The 22,219-nt window shown below is 38.1% G+C and overlaps 1 protein-coding gene across 2 annotated transcripts in view; it reads left to right on the top strand.

Annotated features, from left to right (window-relative positions):
• The window catches only part of WDR7 (WD repeat domain 7), a 238,868-nt gene that overhangs the window by 68,698 nt on the left and 147,951 nt on the right, over positions 1–22,219 (top strand). For both annotated transcript variants that reach the window (XM_083354765.1, XM_083354766.1), the window contains one exon: positions 10,457–10,570. In XM_083354765.1, coding sequence (XP_083210891.1) covers positions 10,457–10,570 — 114 coding nt within the window. The remainder of the gene's footprint in view (positions 1–10,456; positions 10,571–22,219) is intronic.

Raw genomic sequence — 22,219 nt, 5'->3', positions numbered from 1 at the left:
TTTCAGAAGAGCTGCTCTACTCTTGCCTCATTAATATTCACATTGATTGTGTAAAGTCATTTCTGTAAAATTACCTTGAACTTCAGGGAACTGAACCACATCTTTACTTTTTTGTATTAAAAAAAAGAATTAAAAAGAGCAAATAAATACACTTGTAACCTTTGGGTACGATTAGCTATGTAGCCACATGAACCAATATGAGATGCCTCCAGGCTAACCAAATTAAATTTAAATTATAAGTATATTTCCTAAGTGTGATTGTTGTGCTTTCTGCCTTTGTATGTTCACTTGTGGCAATGTCATATGCTGCCATAGTGCATTTTTCTAAAGATTAAAAATCAAATGTATTAAAAAAGAAAAGTCACACTTAAATACGAAAACTGAAAAGAAATGAACACTGTTATCACTAGATCATGGGTCAGCAATATTTTCCAGCTTTGACATTGGAAAAACAAAAACAAAAACCAGCCAAGAAATAAGATTGCTTAAAATCCTTTGTCACACTAGAAAAAAAATCTGTCAAGATTTTGATATTTCTTATAAGGCACAGACCTTTTGTTTAGAACAAAACAAAGCAAGACAAAACAAAACAAAACATGAATTTCCCTGCATCCTCATCCACCTTTGTTGGTCCAGTGAACATATCAATGCCATTTTACACTAGATACGACACAATTTTTTAAAAAAAAATAATTTTCATAAATAATTTAAATGCAAGATATTAATTGACAATCAAAATCATTGTGAAAGCAGTAATGGTGGGGTCAGTCCTCATGAAACTCATTGCTGTTCCTGAATATATACATCTTCGTGGTATATCGTGTTAAGGTCCCCTGTATACTAAAATGAAAGTGTTCGCCAGGATAGATCATTCAAATGCCTAATAATTTTATAGCTTTCATCCGTGAAGTTCTGTGAAGCTTTTAGTTTCTTGATTCTTGATTTTTAAATTTCCCACCTTCAAGATTTCCATCTAACATAATCTTGTTTTGTCTGAGAGATGAAAGCTCTATTGTTTCAGTTGTTTTTGATAGTTGTTCATATTTTTTACAAAAGAAAAATCACTACTATTGAGAGAAATAGAGCCTTCTTGGCAGTCTGGATTCTAGATCGGGTTAGGCCACAGGTCTGCAACCCGCGGCTTGGGAGTCACATGCAACTCTTTCAGCCATCTCCTACGGCTCCCAGTCCTCTGCCATGTGCAGTCCAAAAAAAAAAAAAGTGGGACTAAAAAAGGTCAACCAATCAATTCAAATATGCAGGGTAGGTGCATATCTTGCCTTGGCTCCACTCTTCAGTCAAACCCTGTTCTGCGCATGCGCGCATGTACACACATTTTTTTGCGGCTCCCAGTTTTTCCTTTTGTGAGGGAACCGGTTCCGAGTGGCTCTTTCACTGTTTCAGGTTGCTGACCCCTGGGTTAGGCATACTGTAAAGGGTTAATATTAGGTAGGGGTTCCTTAGCTTTCTGCCCGTTTCATTATCCCCCTGGCCTTAATGTTGCAGCCACATTTGTGACAACATCCTCTATAGTGTACATTGATAGGCCTAATATTTGCTTCCTTAAAATTGCATGCTTAATCTACGATATATTTATTTTTTCCTGGAACTTTTTACTATTGCTCAGTTTGCAAATAAACAGAAAAATATCAAATTGTTGGCAGCCTCAGAAACACGGGATTTTCTCTCACTGGGCAATTAACCTAGCAAAGACTCTGCCTTCTGCCTGATTTGGTCATTTCTGAAAGTTGAGCGAAATATTTCAGTGAGCCTTAATTCAAATTCAAGTATTGATTCATTAGATTTACCTTAGTCAGGGATTGGGAACAGTATTCTAAAATATGCCCTGGTTTCATAACATCTGGCATTGTGAACTTGTCCACAATTTCGCCAGGCAGATTTTAACTCATCATAGCCTTTCCCATCTTACATATCCTTTAGACACAAACATGTCAGCTCTTGAAATTTCCCACATAGCAAGGGTATTGCTGAGAATTCATATTTTCATGCTTCCCTAGAAGACCCAAGATTGGGAAGCTTGGCCTAGCAGGTTATGCAAATTTAGCCATAATACAGATAGTCCTCAACTTACGACCACAACTGATCCTAAAATTTCTGTTGCTAAGCAAGACAATTGTTAAGTAAGCTTCGTACCATTTTATAACCTTTCTTGCCACAGTTGTTAAGTGAATCACTGCAGTTGTTAAGTTAGTAACATGGTTGTTAAGTGAATCTGCTTCCCCATTGACTTTGTCAGGTCACATGACCTTGGGACACTGCAACCATCATAAATATGAGCCAGCATCCAAATTTTGATCATGTAAACGTGGAGTTCCTGCAATGATCATTTGTGTGAAAAACTGTGATAGGTCACTTTTTCCAGTGCCGTTGTAACTTCAAATGATCATTAAACAAATGTTTGTAAGTCAAGAACTATCTATAATGAATTTGTGTGCAGGCCCAGAAAGACAGGCTTAATTGAACAATCAGTGGCTTTGTGAATGCAAACAATGTGTTCTAAACTCAATTTGAATATCAAGTCTATTTATTGGGACCCCCTAAACCCCAGCATTAGTGTCATCAACCTTTTCGTTGGTGAATATACGTATATAAGTACTTGATTATAGTTGTTATATTGTTATGATTTCTCTCCTTATTTCTTTGGGAAGAAATTCCATTAGCATTGCAAAAAGATCTTCTAATGTTAATGTTTATAATGTTTACATACAAGCATTTATATGTTTTTGTATGACCAATTTTTACAATTACCACGCAATCATATTTTGATTAAATCAAGCATTGAATTTGGCTAAGCTTTTAGATGCACATGAATCTGAAAAAAATGCTCTTACGCAAATAGACAATTCAGATTCATCTGTGTAAGCTTAATGCTTCAGACAGCAATACTATATCATGATGATTTTTTTTTTCCTGTGCATTTATTGTTCCAATTTTTCCCTTCCATTCAACTGCACAATATTCACTGTTACTACTTCTTCTCTCTTTTTGGGGCCATAGTAACATCTTTTCTTAAAATGTGAAAAACGATGGGTTTTGGTTTTTTGTTTTTGTTTTTAGACAGCAACATTGGAATGTATTTGAAATCTTTGAGCACTCGATTTGTCCAGCAGGTAATAGAAACTCCGGTATATTTATATGTCTGATGTTGCTGCAGATAGAAAAAAAAATGGCTACTGTGCCTTTAATGGAAAGCAAAAGGTTATCTTTCTGTGGCCTTTGTGTATATGTGCTGATGTGAATGTAGGCAGCCAGACAGGCAATGTGTGCAGAGAGACTGGGGAACCGACTGTGGATCGATAGAAATAGTGTGAAGTGAATTAATGTGAAGCAGGCAGTCTGTCTGTCATAAGGATTGCATGGAGTGTGGGGCAGCAGTGGTCAGCCAGTGCAGAAATCTGTTTCCAATAAATATAAACCTTCTGTCTGAAAATAAACCACGGAAAGTCTTGCATCTTTCAATATTAGCCCATTCTTATTTATTCAGATATATGTGCCAACTGCTTCTACCATAACCCACAAACACAGGCACACCCCTCTTGTAGAATTCATCGATACAAATGTATTTTTCTTTCAACAGCATTTGGAAGATTTAAATTATTATCTGTTTATTCCAATTATGCTTCATTTTTGGATGGAAGCTCCAGTCCTGTGCACAGTTAGATGCACAGAAAAAAAAATGACTTTTAAGTACTGTGTACATGATGGTTTTCAGTATTTCAGTTACTGATTCTTCATCTTTGAAATTGTCTCTCTGTAAAAGACAGGGAATTCAACTTCCTACCTTTAAAATCCTTAAGTGCTTTTAGTTGAATTTTTGCATCTGTACGTGAAGATTCAACTGGATAAAGTGCGTGTGACAAGGCCTGAGTTTCAGAGATTTAGATTTAGATTTAGATTTACGGGAGCACCTGCTGCCGGCATCAACTTCCCTTCGTCCAGTGCGCTCCCACAGAGAGGGCCTCCTTAGGGTGCTGTCGGTCAAAGAGTGTCGACTGGCGGCCCCCAGGGGGAGGGCGTTCTCTGTGGGCGCGCCAGACCTTTGGAACCGTCTGCCGGTTGAGCTCCGGATGGCTCCCGACCTTCGCTCCTTCCGACGGGACCTAAAAACACATTTATTTGAACAAGCCGGCCTGGTCTGATGGGTTTAGGGGTATTTTATAGTTTTGTATTAATTTTATTGGATAGGGCTGTAGCATTTAATATTTTTAATTTTTGTACATTGTATTTTATTGCATTGCCCTGTACACCGCCCTGAGTCCTTCGGGAGAAGGGCGGTATATAAATTAAATAAAATAAATAAATAAATAAAATAAATTTAGACTTAATGCAGAAATGTAAATTATGAAAAAAAGTAATTATTAGCACTAAGATCTCTGGCTTCAGATGAGTGATATAACCACTGCTAAGTGACATCACAGAGAAAAGTCAGAAAATCTTTCTGTTTCTATATCAGGCAGGGCCAGCCTTCACCCAGATGTTTTTAAACTATGTTACTTGCTGAGTCCTACAGAAGAGGTTAGTCCTCTTGTAAGGTTTCTGAATAATTTCACAGTTAAGAAACTTGGTTGGCTTTAAAAGATATATGGTATATATAGATATTATGGTTTTACAAGCTCCCCAGAGTCACCGTGGAATGATGGGCAGCAAACAAATTTAATAAATAAATTTATGCTCATCTCTGCTAGAAAAAAATTAGTTACCTATGTCTCGATTTATTGCCCTCTGCTTATTGAGAATTCTACTCCATTGGAATGGAAAAACAACTTTCAGGCTCTCCTACAGAAATAGGCCCTAAGTTCTTAGCAGAAGACATAGGATACTGTAATTATTAGCATTGAGAAAGAGAGGGTGGGAGGGAGGAGAGAGAGAGAGAGAGAGAGAGAGAGAGAGAGAGAGAGAGAGAGAGAGAGGGAGAGAACGAGCCTGTGTGTGTATGTTCTGGTACGTATTGGCTCACTACTCTGAGGAACTAAAAAAAATGGCAGATTATACCCACAAACTTGTAAAATCTGCTTCCTGTCAGGGACAAGAATCAGGGATGTCACAGAACAACTTCGAAAGCTTGTCAAACTTTTGACAATTATCCTTTTGTTATAATTTATGGGGGGGGTCAGATGATATGAAAAAGAGCAGCTTTGAACTTTGATAATCTATGGGGGGAAAGAGGATGAGATGAGAGAGGGAGAGGAAAAGGAAGGAAGGAAGGAAGGAAGGAAGGAAGGAAGGAAGGAAGGAAGGAAGGAAGGAAGGAAGGAAGGAAGGAAGGAAGGAATCCATAAAGGCCTGAGGAAATTTGTAGAAAAAGAAAAAAGAGTACTTCTGGTACTTAGTGGCTCACTACTATGAACTAAAAAATATGTACAGATTTTACCCATAAACTTGTAAAATCAGCTTCCTGTCAAGTACAAGCATTAGGGATGTGACAGAGCAACTCTGAAAGCTTGTCAAGTCTTCTGACAATTATCCTTTTCGTATAATCTATGTGGGGACAGATGATACCACAAAAAGCAGCTCTGAACTTTGAAAATCTAGGAAGGGAAGAAGCTTAAGAACCCATGGGCTTAAGATATTCTACTTATCCATCCTTCCAGTCCATGTAAGAGAACTAGAAAGTGAAAGAGTATTGCAGATAGAAAGATTTGCTTTCTGGGATTGTGGTCTAAACTTTTTAGATGATGGATTGCTGGCATGAAACGGCAAATCTAGTAGATTTGTTGGGCTGCACATCAGGCTTTACTCTTAAATCTCAGCACTCCAGACCGTTATCCTTTATTTAAAAATTAGATTTCTTAGCAAAAAGTTCTCAGATATAGTGTGGATTATGGATTATTCTCTATTGCAACCAGATAAGAAGTCTATATACACACAGATGTGCCACTGCATACATGGAAACCAAGTCTGTAGAAGTCTATATTTATTTATTATTTATTTATTATTTGGATTTATATACCGCCCCTCTCCTGAAGGACTCGGGGCGGTGTACAAGGCAATTAAAACACTATATATAACACATAAGGGACGCGGTGGCTCAGTGGGTTAGGATGCTGAGCTTGTCGATCAGAAGGTCGGCAGTTTGGCAGGTCGAATCCCGAGTGCCGCGTAACAGAGTGAGCGCCTGTTACTTGTCCCAGCTTCTGCCAACCTAGCAGTTCGAAAGCACATAAAAATGCAAGTAGAAAAATAGGGACCACTACGGTGGAAAGGTAACAGCATTCCGTGCGCCTTTGGCGTCTAGTCATGCCGGCCACATGACCACGGAGACGTCCTCGGACAAACACTGGCTCTTCGGCTTTGAAACGGAGATGAGCACCGGCCCCTAGAGTCGGAAATGACTAGCACACATGTGCGGGGGAACCTTTACCTTTACCTTTATATAACACATAATATACAAAATTAAAATAAATTAAACCAAGTAGCCCTAAACAATAAAACACGTTCTAAATACTCCAAAGTTTAAATGCTAGGCCTTTTTCTTATGCTTTTCAAAGTCAATAAATATATAGCCATTCTCTTGAAAGCTTCAGAAAACACCTGATTGATGTTGACATGTTAGTTCTTTCTAGCCCACGGGTGTCAAACTCGCCAAGTCACATGACATGTCGTGACATATTGCAACTTTTTTGGCATTCCCAAACGGGGAGGGCGCAGCCTCCGTTTGATGCAACCGGCCTGTGGGGCGGCGGTTTGACACCCCTGTTCTAGCCCGAGAACTGCCAGCTGTGTCATCAGCTTCCTTTCTTACAGATTAGTTAGCTTTTTGTGACAATGATGTAATTAACATTTGTCCAATTAATATTATTCTCCCTGATGCTCTAGAACTGAGTGGCTCAGTTTCTCTGGATGTTGAGATGTACAGAGGTGCATTATTTATTGCACATTTGGCTCGAGCATCTAGAAAAGTTGAACACTGTCATATGCAATGTGGGTTTTTTTAATCACTCAGAACCAGTGGTGGGATTCAGCCGGTTCGCATCACTTCGGCAGAACCGGTAGCTAATTTTTTGTTGCCCAGGCCCAGAACGGACTTCCAGAAGCGACATCCACACAGAGAACCAGATGTTCACATATTAGAATCCCACCACTGCTCAGAACCAAATATCAGGGCATTGTCTGAATACTTCCTTTTGTTGGCAACAGCCAGATGACTTCATAGGATTCTTGAAGTTGACCTGTGTTGTTTTGATAAAAAAATAAAATTCAGTTGCAGATTTTTAGGAGATTTTTAAAACAGCTATAATGTTTTAGTATTTAAGCCATATACTCAAATGATTACAGAAAATTCTTAGTACGTTTCTGTTATTTTTTTGAATGGAAAAAGTATTATTTTCATATATTGCTAAATCAATTAGCTTTGAGGTGAGATGGGTATGCTTTTGTTTATATTTTTTGGTATTGTGTTTTTTGTGGTTTATTTATAGTGAGGGGTGTCAGTTTGGAGTTGGGCGGAGCCTAAATTGAAATAAATAAATAAATAAGTAAATATTATGATCAGACCATTGACAAAAAGATATTGCTACTTTTAAACAGCAAAACTATGGTTGCATCAGTCCTTCTGCATTGTTGTTAACCTGCAAATAGGTAAATATTTTGTAATAGTCCATGTAAAATCCCTTAACTGGGCAAAATGATTCTTATGCAAAATGGTTAACTTTGCTTAACCAGGTATCTAAAAAGGCACTGAAGACTAGGGAGGTAAGGCTGGGTAATGCATGCTTTTGTTCATTGACTTTATTTCAAAAAAGGACCTGTATTTTACAGTCTGTCTTCATCTGATTTATTTCTGTTTTTCACATATCTCTCTTCTTTTTACCTTTCACCTCCTCCCTTCGGTCTCCAATGCTGTGTCTGGGTTTATTTATTTTTTATTATTTATGATTTTTTTCCCCTCATGGAGGTTCAGAAGAAATCTTGACAGATTTGCTTTATGAATAATAAATAATATGCCCTGGCTTTTCAGTGTTAAATATAAACTAATGTAAGCACTGCATTCTGTGGAAGTTGATAATGCTTTCTAAGTAACGTTATTGCATATTCTGCTATCCATTTGGTAGCTCTGATTAGTATAGATCAGTGGTTGCTTCTGGATAAGCCACTATTTTTCTGCCCAACTTACTGTCAGGGAAAAATGGTAGAAGCAATGGTCTGCACGTTGCCTTGAGCTCCTAGAAGAAAAGCAGGATATAAATCTGTTTTATAATAATAATAAATTGCATTGGGGAGGTTTAGGAGGAATTCATCCATATGATGGCATCTTAATTGGTTCCTGCATGCCTTTTTCATAGCCTAGAGTGAGATTTTGAGTTTATGCAATCAGTAAAGGTCAGATGAAAGTGAAGTACTTGGATTCCCTACTAGAATCTTTTGCAGTGGCGTAGCATGCGTTGTCAGCACCCGGGGCAAGGCAAGTAATTTGCGCCCCCTAACCACACGCCTGGCACCCCCCCTCCACAGTGGGCGGCAACCCGGCAGCTCGGATCGGATTCGCACAGCCAGCACTGCAGTGAGAGAGAGTGAGTGAGCCAGGCAGGGGCAGAGAGCTGCGAGTGCAAGCGCGCCCCCCCAGATGTTGCGCTCGGTGCGGCCGGCCCCCCCTGCACCCTCCACGCTATGCCACTGATCTTTTGACCAACATAGGAAAGGATTATAACGGAGTATTGTTGTTGTTGTTAGCATATGACTTTGTTACGTTAGCCAAGAGACCACAATCCTATTACAGAGTAGTAGTTTGGTTTCCAAGGTACCAGCTCTGTTGTAGGAAGCCCTAGCGTGTTTCCCGAGGCGCGCCACAGGATGGTGAACTGGCTTCGCACCAGAAAGACTAGCGGCTCTTCCTGCAGCGTCATCCCCTCCCTCTTCAGGGCCACCTTGCAAATGGGCGCCACAGCTGGGAAGGTTTAGAGCCAGCAGGAGAATCTGACTGCCTGCATGGAGCACCAGCTCGTCTCCCCACCGAAGTGGTACTATTTATCCACTCACATAAAACATGCTTTTGAACTGCTAGGTGGGCAGAAGCTGAGGCAACTGACGGGAGCTCACCCTGCCATGAGTCCTAGGACTGGAACCGCTGGAGCAGAAACCAGCTCCAGCATCATTAAGTCACTGAGCCACCGCAACTCTTTATAACGGGGTGATGGTAGGGCATTCATGTGGAATGCAAAAGATGTCAGGTTTAATTTCTGCCAGCACTTGGTAGACTGAGACAGACCCAAGTCTAAAACATCAGAGAACCATGATGGTGCAGTGTAGTCAGTGGCAAATTGGGTGAATTGGTTTTTGACATCACTTTTCATCTCTCTGGCTTTCGTCTTTGAGCATTTTGGGTTGTTGTATTGTTTAGTGATATAGATGTCTGACTTCTCCCAGGCGGATACTATAAGCTAGAAGGCTTATAGGCAGGAATTCAAGGACACGAATTTTGGCAAGACCATTTGATAGAAAAGCCATTAACACAAAGAAAACCAGAAACCACATGCACTGTGAGAGTAAGGCTATATAAATAGCAGACTCAAAGCTCAAACCTTGTCCCTCTCTCTCTTGGCCATGCCTTTTTAAGTAGGAGATGTGGTTGGCACCTATGCTTTGTTATTGAAATGGATCACTCAAGACCTTTGGTTTTGACCTTGCCAGTTCTAGCTCTCACAGTGGCTATATGACAATCTGCCTTGGTGCTAAATCTAGAAGATATGCAATATCTTTATATAGCCTCTTTTTTCTTTAAAATGAACGCTTAAAAAAAGGAACCTAACCCCTTATATACTACTAAATCCCTAATGGAGTAAAATATAAACAGGAAGTGTAGTTATGCTATTTTGAAGTGCATTATTGTACTTACTATACAGTGTCCTAAGTATACAGGGCAGTTTGCATGTCCTTGCCCTAATTGAAGACCTCTGCCCTTAGAAGCGTACCATATGCCTTTTTCCTCAGAGAGGGAGGGAACAGATGGATAGAAGGAAAAGTTAGGAACAACAAACAGATGGGAAGCAAAGTTGCCAACAGGACAAGTATATTTTTTATGTCTTTATGGATTTTCACTGGGTAATTGTTAATTACTAAGTTTCCTGTTCTTAAATGTGAACCTCATTTTAAGGTAGAACTTTATCCACTCAGATTGTGAGAATAGTGCTTCCTATGCAGGAAGAACCATTTATGTTTGCCATTAGTTCTATATTACTCCTGAATTTACTGTATTAATTAGATCTTGACATGGTTCAGAAGCCCAAGAAATCTTGAAATCATTTTGAAAAGTTGGGTGAACTTGGGTCAAGAGCTAAAAAAAAACTGACAAAGAAATACCAGTTCGCAAATTTCGAATCTCATCTTAATCTGTCAGATTATTTAATGTGATAAATGCATATTGTAAAGTTTATATACTTTTTCTCTAATTCAAAGAAAATTACAGATGGGTTTAATGTTTTGTGTCTTGATGTTTCAGCTGGAGTGACTGCAGAAACTATTCAGACCGTTAATGTTACTCCTGAACAATCAGGAACTGAAGTTAAAATTCAAGAAGAAGAACATGATCTGGTTGACGAGGACATCTCAGCAGGTAAGTGTTATAGTCTGTATAATCCCACTGAAACTTTGCTCTTGAAGTGGTATTTCCCCAACCTTGCCGGGTTGGCAGCCCGATGCAGGGGTAGGGGAAGACAGGATGGTTTTATGCAAGGTGCAGGCATGCACATGTGCTCGCATGCACAGCTTCTCTTGTGTGAGCGGCAGGCTTGTGTGAGTGGGGCTGTGAGTACCACCACCCACCACTTGCATGAGTTGAGCTGTGTATATGCGTAAGCGCTCGAACATCAGCCTACTGCTTACACGGCCCAGTTGCAAATAGGCCACGGTCCAGTAGTGGGCTGTGGCCCACAGGTTGGAGTCCCTTGTGGTATTTTATAAGATGTAGTCAACATCCCCCCATTTTGAACAGTGTTTTACAATAATGCATTTATATCTGAAATTTCATTGTGAAGTTATTTCAGGAATTAATATATCTAGTTATATTTCGCTTTAAAAACATATCACTACAAGGATTCAGTTGTGTTTTGTTAATGTTATTGCTTAGACTCTGCTTCCTTTTTGCTCAAATATGGCATGAGCAGTCTTGTAGATTTCCAAAAATTCTTACAATATGCAAATTTTATTTATTTATTAATTACATTTAATTGCCACCCATTTTATTTTGAGCAACTCTGGGCAGCTTACAGCATAAAAATATTAAAATCATCAAGTATAAACATTCATCAAATAAGACAACTTACTGAATTTATTTAAATAATAAACATTAATTATGGATGTTTGTTCAGTTTATTTTTACAGTGTTTTATTTCCATAAAACATCATAGCTCAAGTAGTTGCTTTTGTGTACATCATCTTGGAAAAATGGAGTACTGGGGAGAGGCTGTACCATATCAAAGATACTTTTGCCCAGTTTTATTAATAATGTTAATACATTTATTATGTTATAATTTATTATAATTTTTATTATGGTATAATTTTTATTGCTTGGTTTTTGTGGTCAGTTTTAACTGTCTGCTGCCCATAGTCATATACAGGAGATGGGGATATATAAACATAAATATGAAAGATAGATTAATGAATAAATTAATTAAGGGCAGTTTGGTATAGGTCAAGGATTACAGTATCTGTGTTGGGCAAATGGAGAATATTCATGTTGATAACAGATTTCAAACAATAATTCTTTCTTGCAAATAGTTACTGAAATTAATTAATTGGGCTGCTGTGAGCAATGCACATGGTGTTTAACAGAATTGGAAGGGTCCTGGAGGTCTTCTAGTCCAGCCCCTGTTCAAGCAGGAAACCCTATACCATTTCAGACATATGGTTGTCTAATGTCACCTTAAAAAACTCCAGTGTGGGAGCACCCATAAGTTGGTCCACTGATTAATGTTCTAACTATCTGGAAATTCTCCTTACTTCTAGATTGGTTCTCTCCTTGATTAGTTTCCAACCATTGCTTCTTGTTCTGCCTTCAGATTCTTTGGAGAATAGATTGACCCCCTCTTCTCCTGTTTTGTGGGGTAAAATAAGTACTTATTGCACAATGGAAAAGTTAACAAAGGGAAGGGCAAAGTATCCGTAAACAAATCAGGTTTTATTCAGTTAAGGCTTCACTTTGGTTAGGGATGCACTCTGAAGGAATAAAACAGCAACTTAATGACTTTTTCCCTTTTTTATTCAAAGGGAGAGATTCTGCATAATTACATTTATAAAGGAATATGTCTAATGTCTCATTTCTTTCATTAATTGATTTTCCTCTCGTTTAAGCTATAAGTAGCAAGTGTACTGAAATAAAAGGTTATTTAGTTTCTTCACAATTTACATAACTCCAAGATTTCTTTAAAAACTAATAAAACAATAGGCTAGAGATTGTATATGCTCTCTCTTGGATCTTGTTACTTGATTTAGCCATATATAGATTTTTGTGCAAATTTTAAAAGGCAACGGTATTTCTTTTGACCAGATGTCTATATAAATTACAGAATAAAAATCATGTAGGCATATACTATAAATCTTATTTTGGTGGCAATGGAAAAGAAATAAAATTTAGTTCATAGTTAGAGTATTTGTGCCAGAAAACATGGGGCAGTAAATCCATTGGTGTTTTGATGATTTTCCACATTTTGTGATCTCTGAGTAATGGTTCCTATTCATTCAAAGCGATGGTGCTATATAATTAACGTGCAAGTTTATGCTTTGGGCTTGACAGCTTTCCATATTTTACATGTCTATTGAGAACAGCCTGATTTGGATGAGGTCAGATATAAATTCATGAAACCAAATCATTAATTAATAAGTCTGTGGTAATTTCTGATCTATGATATTATTTTTAGAATATGGCCACTGTGCTGGAGATTCTTACTTTTTTACTGATAGTTGCCTTGTTCTTTTTAAAAAAAGAAGTGTCAGATGTTCAGTGTTGGTTAGATATGTACTAATGTTTCTCTCAGGATCAGGCTATTAGTAGCAAAAGACTAGTTCAAATAAAATTGCATTGAATAAATATAATTCTATTGAAATGTGGTGTTTTCATTCCACTTTCTCTATATTTATATATCTATATTTTAAATGCTAATTACTATTGATTCACTTCCCAATGTGAATGTGTCAAAGTTTTCACCATATCAATCAATTTATTTATGATTAAAATAAAAGCAAGTAAGTTCTACTTCCAGTCCTTGAAAATTATTTTGTCCATAGAAAGAGACTAGCATTCAAGTTATATGGACAATTGTATGTGATGCATGATACATAAATTGATAGTCTCCAATTACATAGCCTGTTAAAATACTTTTTTTTAAAAAAATGTTTTCAATGTGAAAAATGAAGTGCAGCATTATCAGTAATTAAAATGAATTAACTAATTGGTTATCCAGTTGTTCTAATAGCTGTCATATACTCTACCTTAGTTAAGGCACAAAGAAAATATATCACCTAGAATGAACCTACATGAAATAAGACAAAGAAATATTATGATTCTAGTAAGTAGCTGTGCATCTCTTATTCTACCATTTATATCCTTTAAATTTGTTTTCTAATAAAATATTTTAATGCATATAGGAGAGTTATGCATTTGAATTACATGTCTCATGAAATGGAAAAGCACTGTTTGCAGCTTTTGTGTCTGAAAGATTCGTTGCAGCTTTCTTTGGTCAGCACAGCTGACCACATAATAAAAGAAAAGGTCAAAAGTCACTGACATTGTCAAAATCTGAGATTATAATACTATATCACTACTTCTTGTTGACAGATTTAATGACCTCAACTTAAAGAAGCAGTATGGTCACAGATTAAAATATTCTGTGCTCTAGAATATGGGAGGACAGACCTCAGTTTTGTAGAATCTGTGTGGTATGTTTTGCTAAGTCAGCCAGCCAGAGGCAGATATGAAAATAGAAAATAAGCATAAAATTCAAAACTTCTGACTATCAGAACCTGGAGTCATCATCTGTTAATACTCCTGTCCTCTGTGTTGGAACTGGGCAGTATATAAAATTTATACATAAAGCATATAAGCTTGTAAATAAATAAATCATAGTTAAATAATTGCAGATATAATCTTGACAAACAGATCTACCTTTATTTCTACCCATTTGAGTATGGAGTGTAGTTTATCTCTTTTTTTTGGTTTTATTATATTTGCATAATTATTTTTGTAACTTCCATTGTCATAGTTTCACTGAAATATCTTTGAGTTTTTGCCTAACTTATTTCGAGATGATATAAAATCTTAGTGAAGCTGTCCTTCATGAAGTTGCATTCATTTATGTTTGTTGTACCCGCCCATTCTATCAGAGTCTGGGCAGCTTACAATATTGGCAGATGGTACAGTTTAAAAAAACGGGACACGGTGGCTCAGTGGATTAGGACGCTAGCTTGTCGATCAGATGGTCGGCAGTTTGGCGGGTCGAATCCCCAGTGCCGCGTAACAGAGTGAGCGCCTGTTACTCATCCCAGCTTCTGCCAACCTAGCAGTTCGAAAGCACGTAAAAATGCAAGTAGAAAAATAGGGACCACTACGGTGGGAAGGTAACAGCGTTCCGTGCGCCTTTGGCGTCTAGTCATGCCGGCCACATGACCACGGAGACGTCCTCAGACAAGCGCTGGCTCTTCGGCTTTGAAACGGAGATGAGCACCGGCCCCTAGAGTAGGAAACGACTGGCACGCATATGCGGGGGAACCTTTACCTTTACAGTTTAAAAATATAAAGCAACACTGGCAGCTATAAGAGAATACTACCAGAAAGGACCCACAACCACAGTAACCTTTAATCCAGGTCTCAAGGACTTTCCAAATGCCTAGGAGAGAAGGCACCATCTGTATTTCTGGAAGGATGCTCTCCCAGAAGATCGAACTGCATAAAAGAAGCTGGTCTCACATTTCTAACTCTGAACGCAACTGTTCTGCTGGTTAACAACCTCAATAAAGTTATTTGAATTTTGAACCCAACTTTATTCTGCTGGATTCTTTGCATCTGTAAAATGAAAGAAATGCCTGTTTTATTTTTATATAAATAAAAAATACCTTGATTTTGCAAATAAGGGGCATAATTACTTCCATTCATTTACTAAAGTTTCATTATTTCCTGTGTGCAAGCAGCAGAAAAAGCAGAGCATTGTTTAGATGTGCTATGGATTATATTTACCTCACACTAAGGTTTGGCTAGTTTTCAACAATTCCAATCAGCAGTATAAAATGTACATTATGGTATTCTTGAAATAGTTTGTAGTTCTGTCAATGAGCAGAAATCTAATTTGAACATCTGTCTTTGCCATGCTTTGTATTCTGATCTTTTAGTGTCACTCAGATCACATGGAGAGCGATATAAATGCATCTTAAAATCCCTGCTCACTGAACTCCATTGTTCCTTTAAAAAAAATAATCTACTTCAGTTAACACCATCGTAATACTTCCTCCATCCAGATTTACCCTATACTTTCAATAATGTCTTTTATATATTTGGAAAAATACATTATCACTATAAGTTCAGAAATGTAAATAGAATAGAAATGAATTATTTTTGAATACATCTAAAGGTGAAAAAAATAACCATTTCCAGTGTTCAAGAATATACCGTAGTTGAAAGAGGATTTAGTGCAAGACTGTGTATTGATCTAGGCTTCTTGATAGTTTCTGAAATTTCTTGCTAATAAAGCATCTGTATATCCCTTCTGGCTGGCAGAGTTGAGGTAATTTTGTACCATATTGAAGAGTGAACCAAGCCTAGAATGCAAAAGTAGAAGCCATCGTGAAAATACATCTCTCTCCTTCATACTTAGCGTAAGAAATAAAGTATTCTTCCTGTCTCCGTTACAGAAAGTTCAGGAAAACTTCTTACTTTCTGCAGTCTTAATTCCTGTGATGGCAGATTGGAGGTAAATAGGATCTTGTTATTGTTTAAAATGTTTTTGGGGTAGCAACAAACCAGAGAATGCATATAAATCAACTGGGTGGAGTAACATTTTATTCATAAAATTGGCTTACTTATGAAATAAGACTTATTGTGTAAAGGAAGCTTGTACTACGAAATTCCTTCTATTTGCCTAAAGTGCTATTCTGTTACTTTAAATATTCTACAGCAGACGTTGCAAACCCCCAAGCCACGGCCCACTACTGGGCCGTGAGCCGTTTGGAACTGGGCCATGGAAGCCAGCCACTCGCGCAGAACCATCTCCTCCCCCCCGCCGATCCGCAAAGCTACAGGACTTTTCTTAACTAGTGTGTTTCTTTCACTGTTTATGACTGCCTTTTTTCTTGCTTTTGCTTCCTCTCTTTATTAATGTGCTTATTTCCAGCTGTTTCCTCTGGTTTTGCATATTAATTTTCAATTAGTTAAGTGGACTTTGGGGCTGTTTACTTAACTCCATCTTTCTTGGACAGTTTTATATAGACAAATACTTGTAGATGTTTTTTCTTCTGTTGTTCTCAGCTCTGCTCTTCTGTCTTGGACCTTCAGCCACCAGACTGCTGAACAGCTGCAGATCTCTTTCTTGAGGTCTTTGAGTCTTTCTTTCTTGCTTTGAACCTTTCTGTCACCTAGATGCACCATAGCTTTTTCCTCTCAATGAGCAGCACTTTCATAGTCTCTGACAAACTTCAGCTTTCACTTCTCCAACAAGAAGCTAAAAAAAAGCTCTAATAGCCTCATCTCTCTTTTTTAACCTTCTCAGCTCCACCTCTCACTTTCTAGAAAGATAAGGTGCATACATGTAATTTAGAGTCTTAAGTGACAGGGAGGAGCTCCCATGATTGATGACCTTGAAGCTTCTGGCCACAGATCTACTGAAAAGTCAATGTCCTCAAGGTTCTAATTTATGATAAAAGACCTATCAGAATTGTGCCACTCATTAGATACTTCATGGTGACCATTCATATCATCGGTGTCATATCTCCCATTTTAATTGTTATCATTTGGTCAACTTGTGCTCTTATAAAGACCTAAAATGAACATATTTTTTTAAAAAGAGATTCAGTTGTAGTAGGGTGTTTCCTAATCAGTATTTTGAAACCAATCATAAAACAAATTTGGTAAATTTTGAAGGCTAGAAATAAAAAGATAAAAAGATCTCATAATTTGTAAATAATTGTGCCTCATAACTGATTTTGACCTGGCAGACCATAATACTTTGTAAAGAATTCCACATAACATTTGTGTTTAGTTAATATATGAAAAAAATGCCAGCCTATTTTATAAAACAAATGTTTTTCATAATAATAATAATAATAATAATAATAATAATAATAACAACAACAACAACAACAACAACAGTTGGAAGGGACCTTGGAGGTCATCTACTCCAACCCCCTGCTCAGGCAGGAAACCCTATACCATTTCAGACAAATGGCTGTCCAGTCTCTTCTTAAAAACTTCCAGTGTTGGAGCATTCACAGCTTCTGGAGGCAGGTTGTTCCACTGGTTAGTTCTAACTGTCAGGAAGTTTCTCCTTAGTTCTAGGTTGCTTCTCTCCTTGATTACTTTCCATCCGTTGCTTTTTGTCCTGCCTTCAGGCGTTTTGGAGAATAGCTTGACTCCCTCTTCTTTGTGGTAACCCATGAGATATTGGAACACTGATATAAATGCATCATGAGCTACTGATTTTATTTTATCCATTTTTAAGGCTGGTCAGTTCAGCTGTAGGTGGCTTACAGACAAAAAAGAAAAGCAAAATATATAAATATGAATAAAAAGATCCTTGATAACCAGAAGAACAATAGACAAACATAGCTAAAGAGGACTCCATAGCCCCTGAGAGATTTATCAGGTTTTCAACATTTCATAAATATCCAAAAGTGGGACCACCTGAATTTCTGGGAGGGGCAGGTGATTCCACTCTTCCTAGGCTCCCCAAATGAGATTTATCAAAGGGACCCAGAGATCTTCATGGGCAGAAACAGTTGGGGGGAGATAGATCATCAAATAAGTGGGGTGTGGGGATGTATTTTAAAATCCTTTTACAATTCCATTAGTCTTAATAAGGTTAGGAGTACTGTCAAAACTTGCTACCACTTTGAACAATTCCAGAGCAGGCTTGTGACGGCAAAGCAAGTAGAAAAGCCCAAAGCAAATTTTGAATGATAGCTAAACCTTGGATCTCTCCATCTATCAAAACCGTCTCCCAGTCAAAGCAGTTTTATTTATCACGTATTTATTATTTATTGTTGAGTTTTGGTTCATGGGGCGGTTGCAGAAATTCATTTATCATTTTAAGAGCTTGTGGTATCACAGGAGAAGTCTTGCCGTAGACGATAAAACAGATATATACCACAAATTGTCTCTCCCTTCTACATATCAAATTTAATCAAACTTCTAGATGTTCAATTTCACATGAACATAAAACAGCAGTACTGTTTTAGACCCTGTCAAACTTCTCTTAGGTCCACAAAGTTGAAGGAGGTATTCGAGTCCTCCCCCCCCTCCGTAACTGCCTAAAGATCCTGTGCATTTCAAGAAAGGGTTTTTTGGCAGTGCTCCCCAACCCCAACCTCTTTGGCTTTGCAAACCAGCAGGGGGAGGAGGTAATGGTTCTATGTGAGCAGCAGGTGCATGTGCTTGTGTGAACAGCGAACACTCGCACATGCGTGAGAGTGTCCACTGCTCGCACAAATGGAGCTGTGTGCACAGGCTCGCCTGCCATTTGTGCAACCCAGTTCCGTATGGGCTGTGGCCCAGTACCGGGCTGTGGCCCAAGGGTTGGGGACCCCTGTTTTATGGCAAAGGGAACCCAACCTGACCATATCTTTTGGCCAGAACATATACTGCTAACCCACTTTTCTGTCTTCTTCTCTTTACAACCTTTCTTTCTTTCTTTGTATCTGTTGTGTCTGGGGCAAGGACTGTCTTTTAATCACCCTGCAGCATTTTAGGCCCAATTTAAGTGTAGCATAGAAGAGATGATCATGTCAGCGAAAAGTAGCCAGTTTCCTACAACATAGCAGTATAAGCATGCTGCTAACGGTCCATTAATAATGTAATACGTGCATTCACCCCAGAAAGGTTTGGATGAGCATTTAGTCAGGACTGACCTAAGTATTGGTCTCCTAATCCCATTTATGTGCAATTGCTTGGTTTCTGAAATCAGCTGAGATTCGTAATAGGACTAGTCAATATTCCACTTTGCTTTAGGGAACAAAAGATAGACAGTTTTATATAAAGTCTCGAAACACTTATTTAGCCAGATAAAGAAGCAAGACCATTTAAAATGTTTCATCAAAGCAAGATGCTTCTTCTCTAAATAGATATTTAGGTTTATGGTTATAATATTAGGAGGTGTAATCCACTGGTATGCTTTTGTTAGTAGAAGCAGTTTCTACTGCTGAGATGGGAGAGGATTATTTCCTCACTCCTCATCTTATCCATCCCCCTAAAACAATATGTGTGTACCTGCGCACGCACACCACACACACACACACAAACCACAACATCTCTTTGAAAATCCCTTAATTTTCTATAGCAGATTTTGAGGCTGCAGGGAGGCCTGCCAAAGAGAACAACCCTTTTGAGTTAGCAAGAGCTCATTAGCACTGCATTCATTACATTCCACCCTGTGAATTCTGAACATATGAACAGGGACTTTCTTTATGAAAAAGCAGCCCATGTATTGATTGAACTAAGGCTGCACAAGAATGTCACACGTTTAAAAAATGGACATTTGGCTCCCATAAGTAATGTCATGTTAATGTGGTAAACAAAAGGGTGTTAACTTTGATTTTGTACTGTTGTTGTTAGTTGCGAAGTCATGTCCGACCTATCGCAACCCCATCGGCAACATTTCTCCAAGTCTTCCTGTCCTCTATCATCTTCTGGAGTCCATTTAAGCTCACGCCTACTGCTTCAGTGACTCCATCCAGCCACCTCATTCTCTGTCATCCCCTTCTTTTCTTGACCTCAACCTTTCCCAGCATGAGGCTCTTCTCCAGCGAGTCCTTCCTTCTCATTAGGTGGCCAAAGGATTTGAGTTTTAGCTTCAGGATCTGGCCTTCTAAAGAGCAGTCAGGGTTGATCTCCTCTAGGACTGACCAGTTTGATCGCCTTGCAGTCCAAGGGACTTGCAGGAGTCTTCTCCAGCACCATAGTTCAAAGGCCTCAATTCTTTGGCGCTCAGCCTTTCTTATGGTCCAGCTTTCTTTGTACTGTTGACTAATAGTAAAAAAAATAAAACACACTGCCTTCCCTGACGTACTCCATATTCCTTAAGCAGCTTAATCCACGCTGTTTCTAAGGTATGTTGTGAGCCTGTCTTAAGTTATTCTCCAAATTCATTCATGGTCAGCAGCTGTATCCGTTCAGTGGAAGCAAATACTGTGTTTCCTTTTATCTTGCTTTTCTGCTTAAGGCCTAAGGAATAATATATTTGCCCATTCTTTATCAGACTCTTACCAAAAGAAAGCAAAATTTTCACAGTGGTCTGTAATCAGATTTATTGAAAGGAAAAGGGGATTAGAAAAGCTGTGGCAACTGGATATACTTACTTCCGTGTCCTACTTAATTTTGTTATGTGGATATTGCTTAACCTTTTGCTTACCATCAGTAGATAATGATGGTTCTACCCTTGTAATGTTTTGTAACTTTTTTCTTTTTCTTGGACTCAAGAAGCCTATCTGTTTTGTTATCATTAAAGTATTCATGATAAATGGATTTGTTCTGTAGAATGAATAGTTTTATTCACTCTATTTTGTTTTAAAATGTATATTTTACATTTATATTATGACCTTGGTAGATCCAGAGAGTTCTTGAAGCGTGGCAATTTTCCTGACAATTTGATAGGCATTTCCCTTTTGCACATGGTAGATTTCTGGAATATGGAGGTGACCGAGTTGCTGGTTAAGTTTGCATTTTTCCAGGTACTAAGCAGTTTACAGATAATCCTCGAATTACGGATGTAATAAGAGCCTACCAATTATATTCGTAACCCAAGGATTTGTTAATTGGATCACATTAAATGAACATGATCCCTCCCCGCTCTACCCAATGCATTCATGAATTGACTGCACAGGTTGTTAAATGATAGAGTCTTTTTGAAATGCTCCTTTCCACATCTCTTACGTTTGAAGCATATTGCTTTTTTCTCACCAAATTTGAGCCTATCCTTCCCTGCTTTCTTTCCATAGCATTTTACATATGCTTTCTCAAGTGACCTCACTTTTAAATTCAGATTGACTGTGTTAAGTCTTAGAAACCAAGGTGGCTTAGTGGGAGCTATGCCTTGTGCATCTGTATGCTATGCAATATGATAGAAATCAGATTTTCAACTAAAAATGTTCACTCCCTATTCAGAATTTCTGATGTTACCTCTCCTAGCTGTCAGCCACGCCTCATCATGTTGACTATTGTGACATCAAGACACAAATCAGCTTTGCTAGCTTTTCATTGTGAGAAAGGGAAGGAGTTAGTTGCAGAGCTGTTTACAACATTATTTCTCTCGCAAATTAAATTGTTAAGCGTTTTGTGTTCAGCCTATGTTTGCTAATATTCTAAAACATTATTCGGCTTTCCAAATTATTTTGGCCTGGGAAAAGGTGAACTCCGTGCTCTGAAAAGCAGTTGATTAGCACATATATTAGCATCCAGTTACACATCCTTGAAAATCCCCTGTGCTCTAATACCTTGCCTTCTTTAAAATTGTGCTTAGAAGGCTCTTGCCATAATTTCTATGGCTTTTTGTAAGATGTTATCTGTCTCTTGAAACTTAAACTACTCCACGTAAATCACTCTGCTCCATTCGTGTAAAATGGTCCAAGTTGGCTTCTTTATGGTCCTCCAGGGTCAGAGTTCACCACTGCTGTCAGAAACCACAGGCTTTTTCTTTCATCAGCATTATCGTTGTGTCTGACAGCTTCCATTGCTGAATAAAAGGCAGTTTGCAAAGAAAGAAAACCGAATGACATTGTCTTCAATATATTTGCCACTTTTGGTGGTCTTTGTTTTTTTATTGGAAGATTTCATACTTCCTTCGACACATTTGTAAAATTTAAGTGTTTTGGAAAGCTTATCTTTCTTTGGCTATTCAGTAACAACAAGTGATTTGACGTTCAGAAGGCTATAATATTCTGGATATTTCAGGATAATCCCCATCCTCTAATCTGTTTGTACTGAATTCATACCTCAAACTAGATGGGTAGATTTGTAACACCTTGCAAAATACTAATAATAATAACTTTCAGATTAAAGTTGAATTAATAC

Source organism: Vipera ursinii, assembly GCF_947247035.1.
Source record: "Vipera ursinii genome assembly, chromosome: 2".
Lineage (NCBI taxonomy): Eukaryota > Metazoa > Chordata > Lepidosauria > Squamata > Viperidae > Vipera > Vipera ursinii.
Note: the sequence above shows the minus strand (reverse complement) of the source record. Positions and strands in the feature narration are given on the sequence as shown.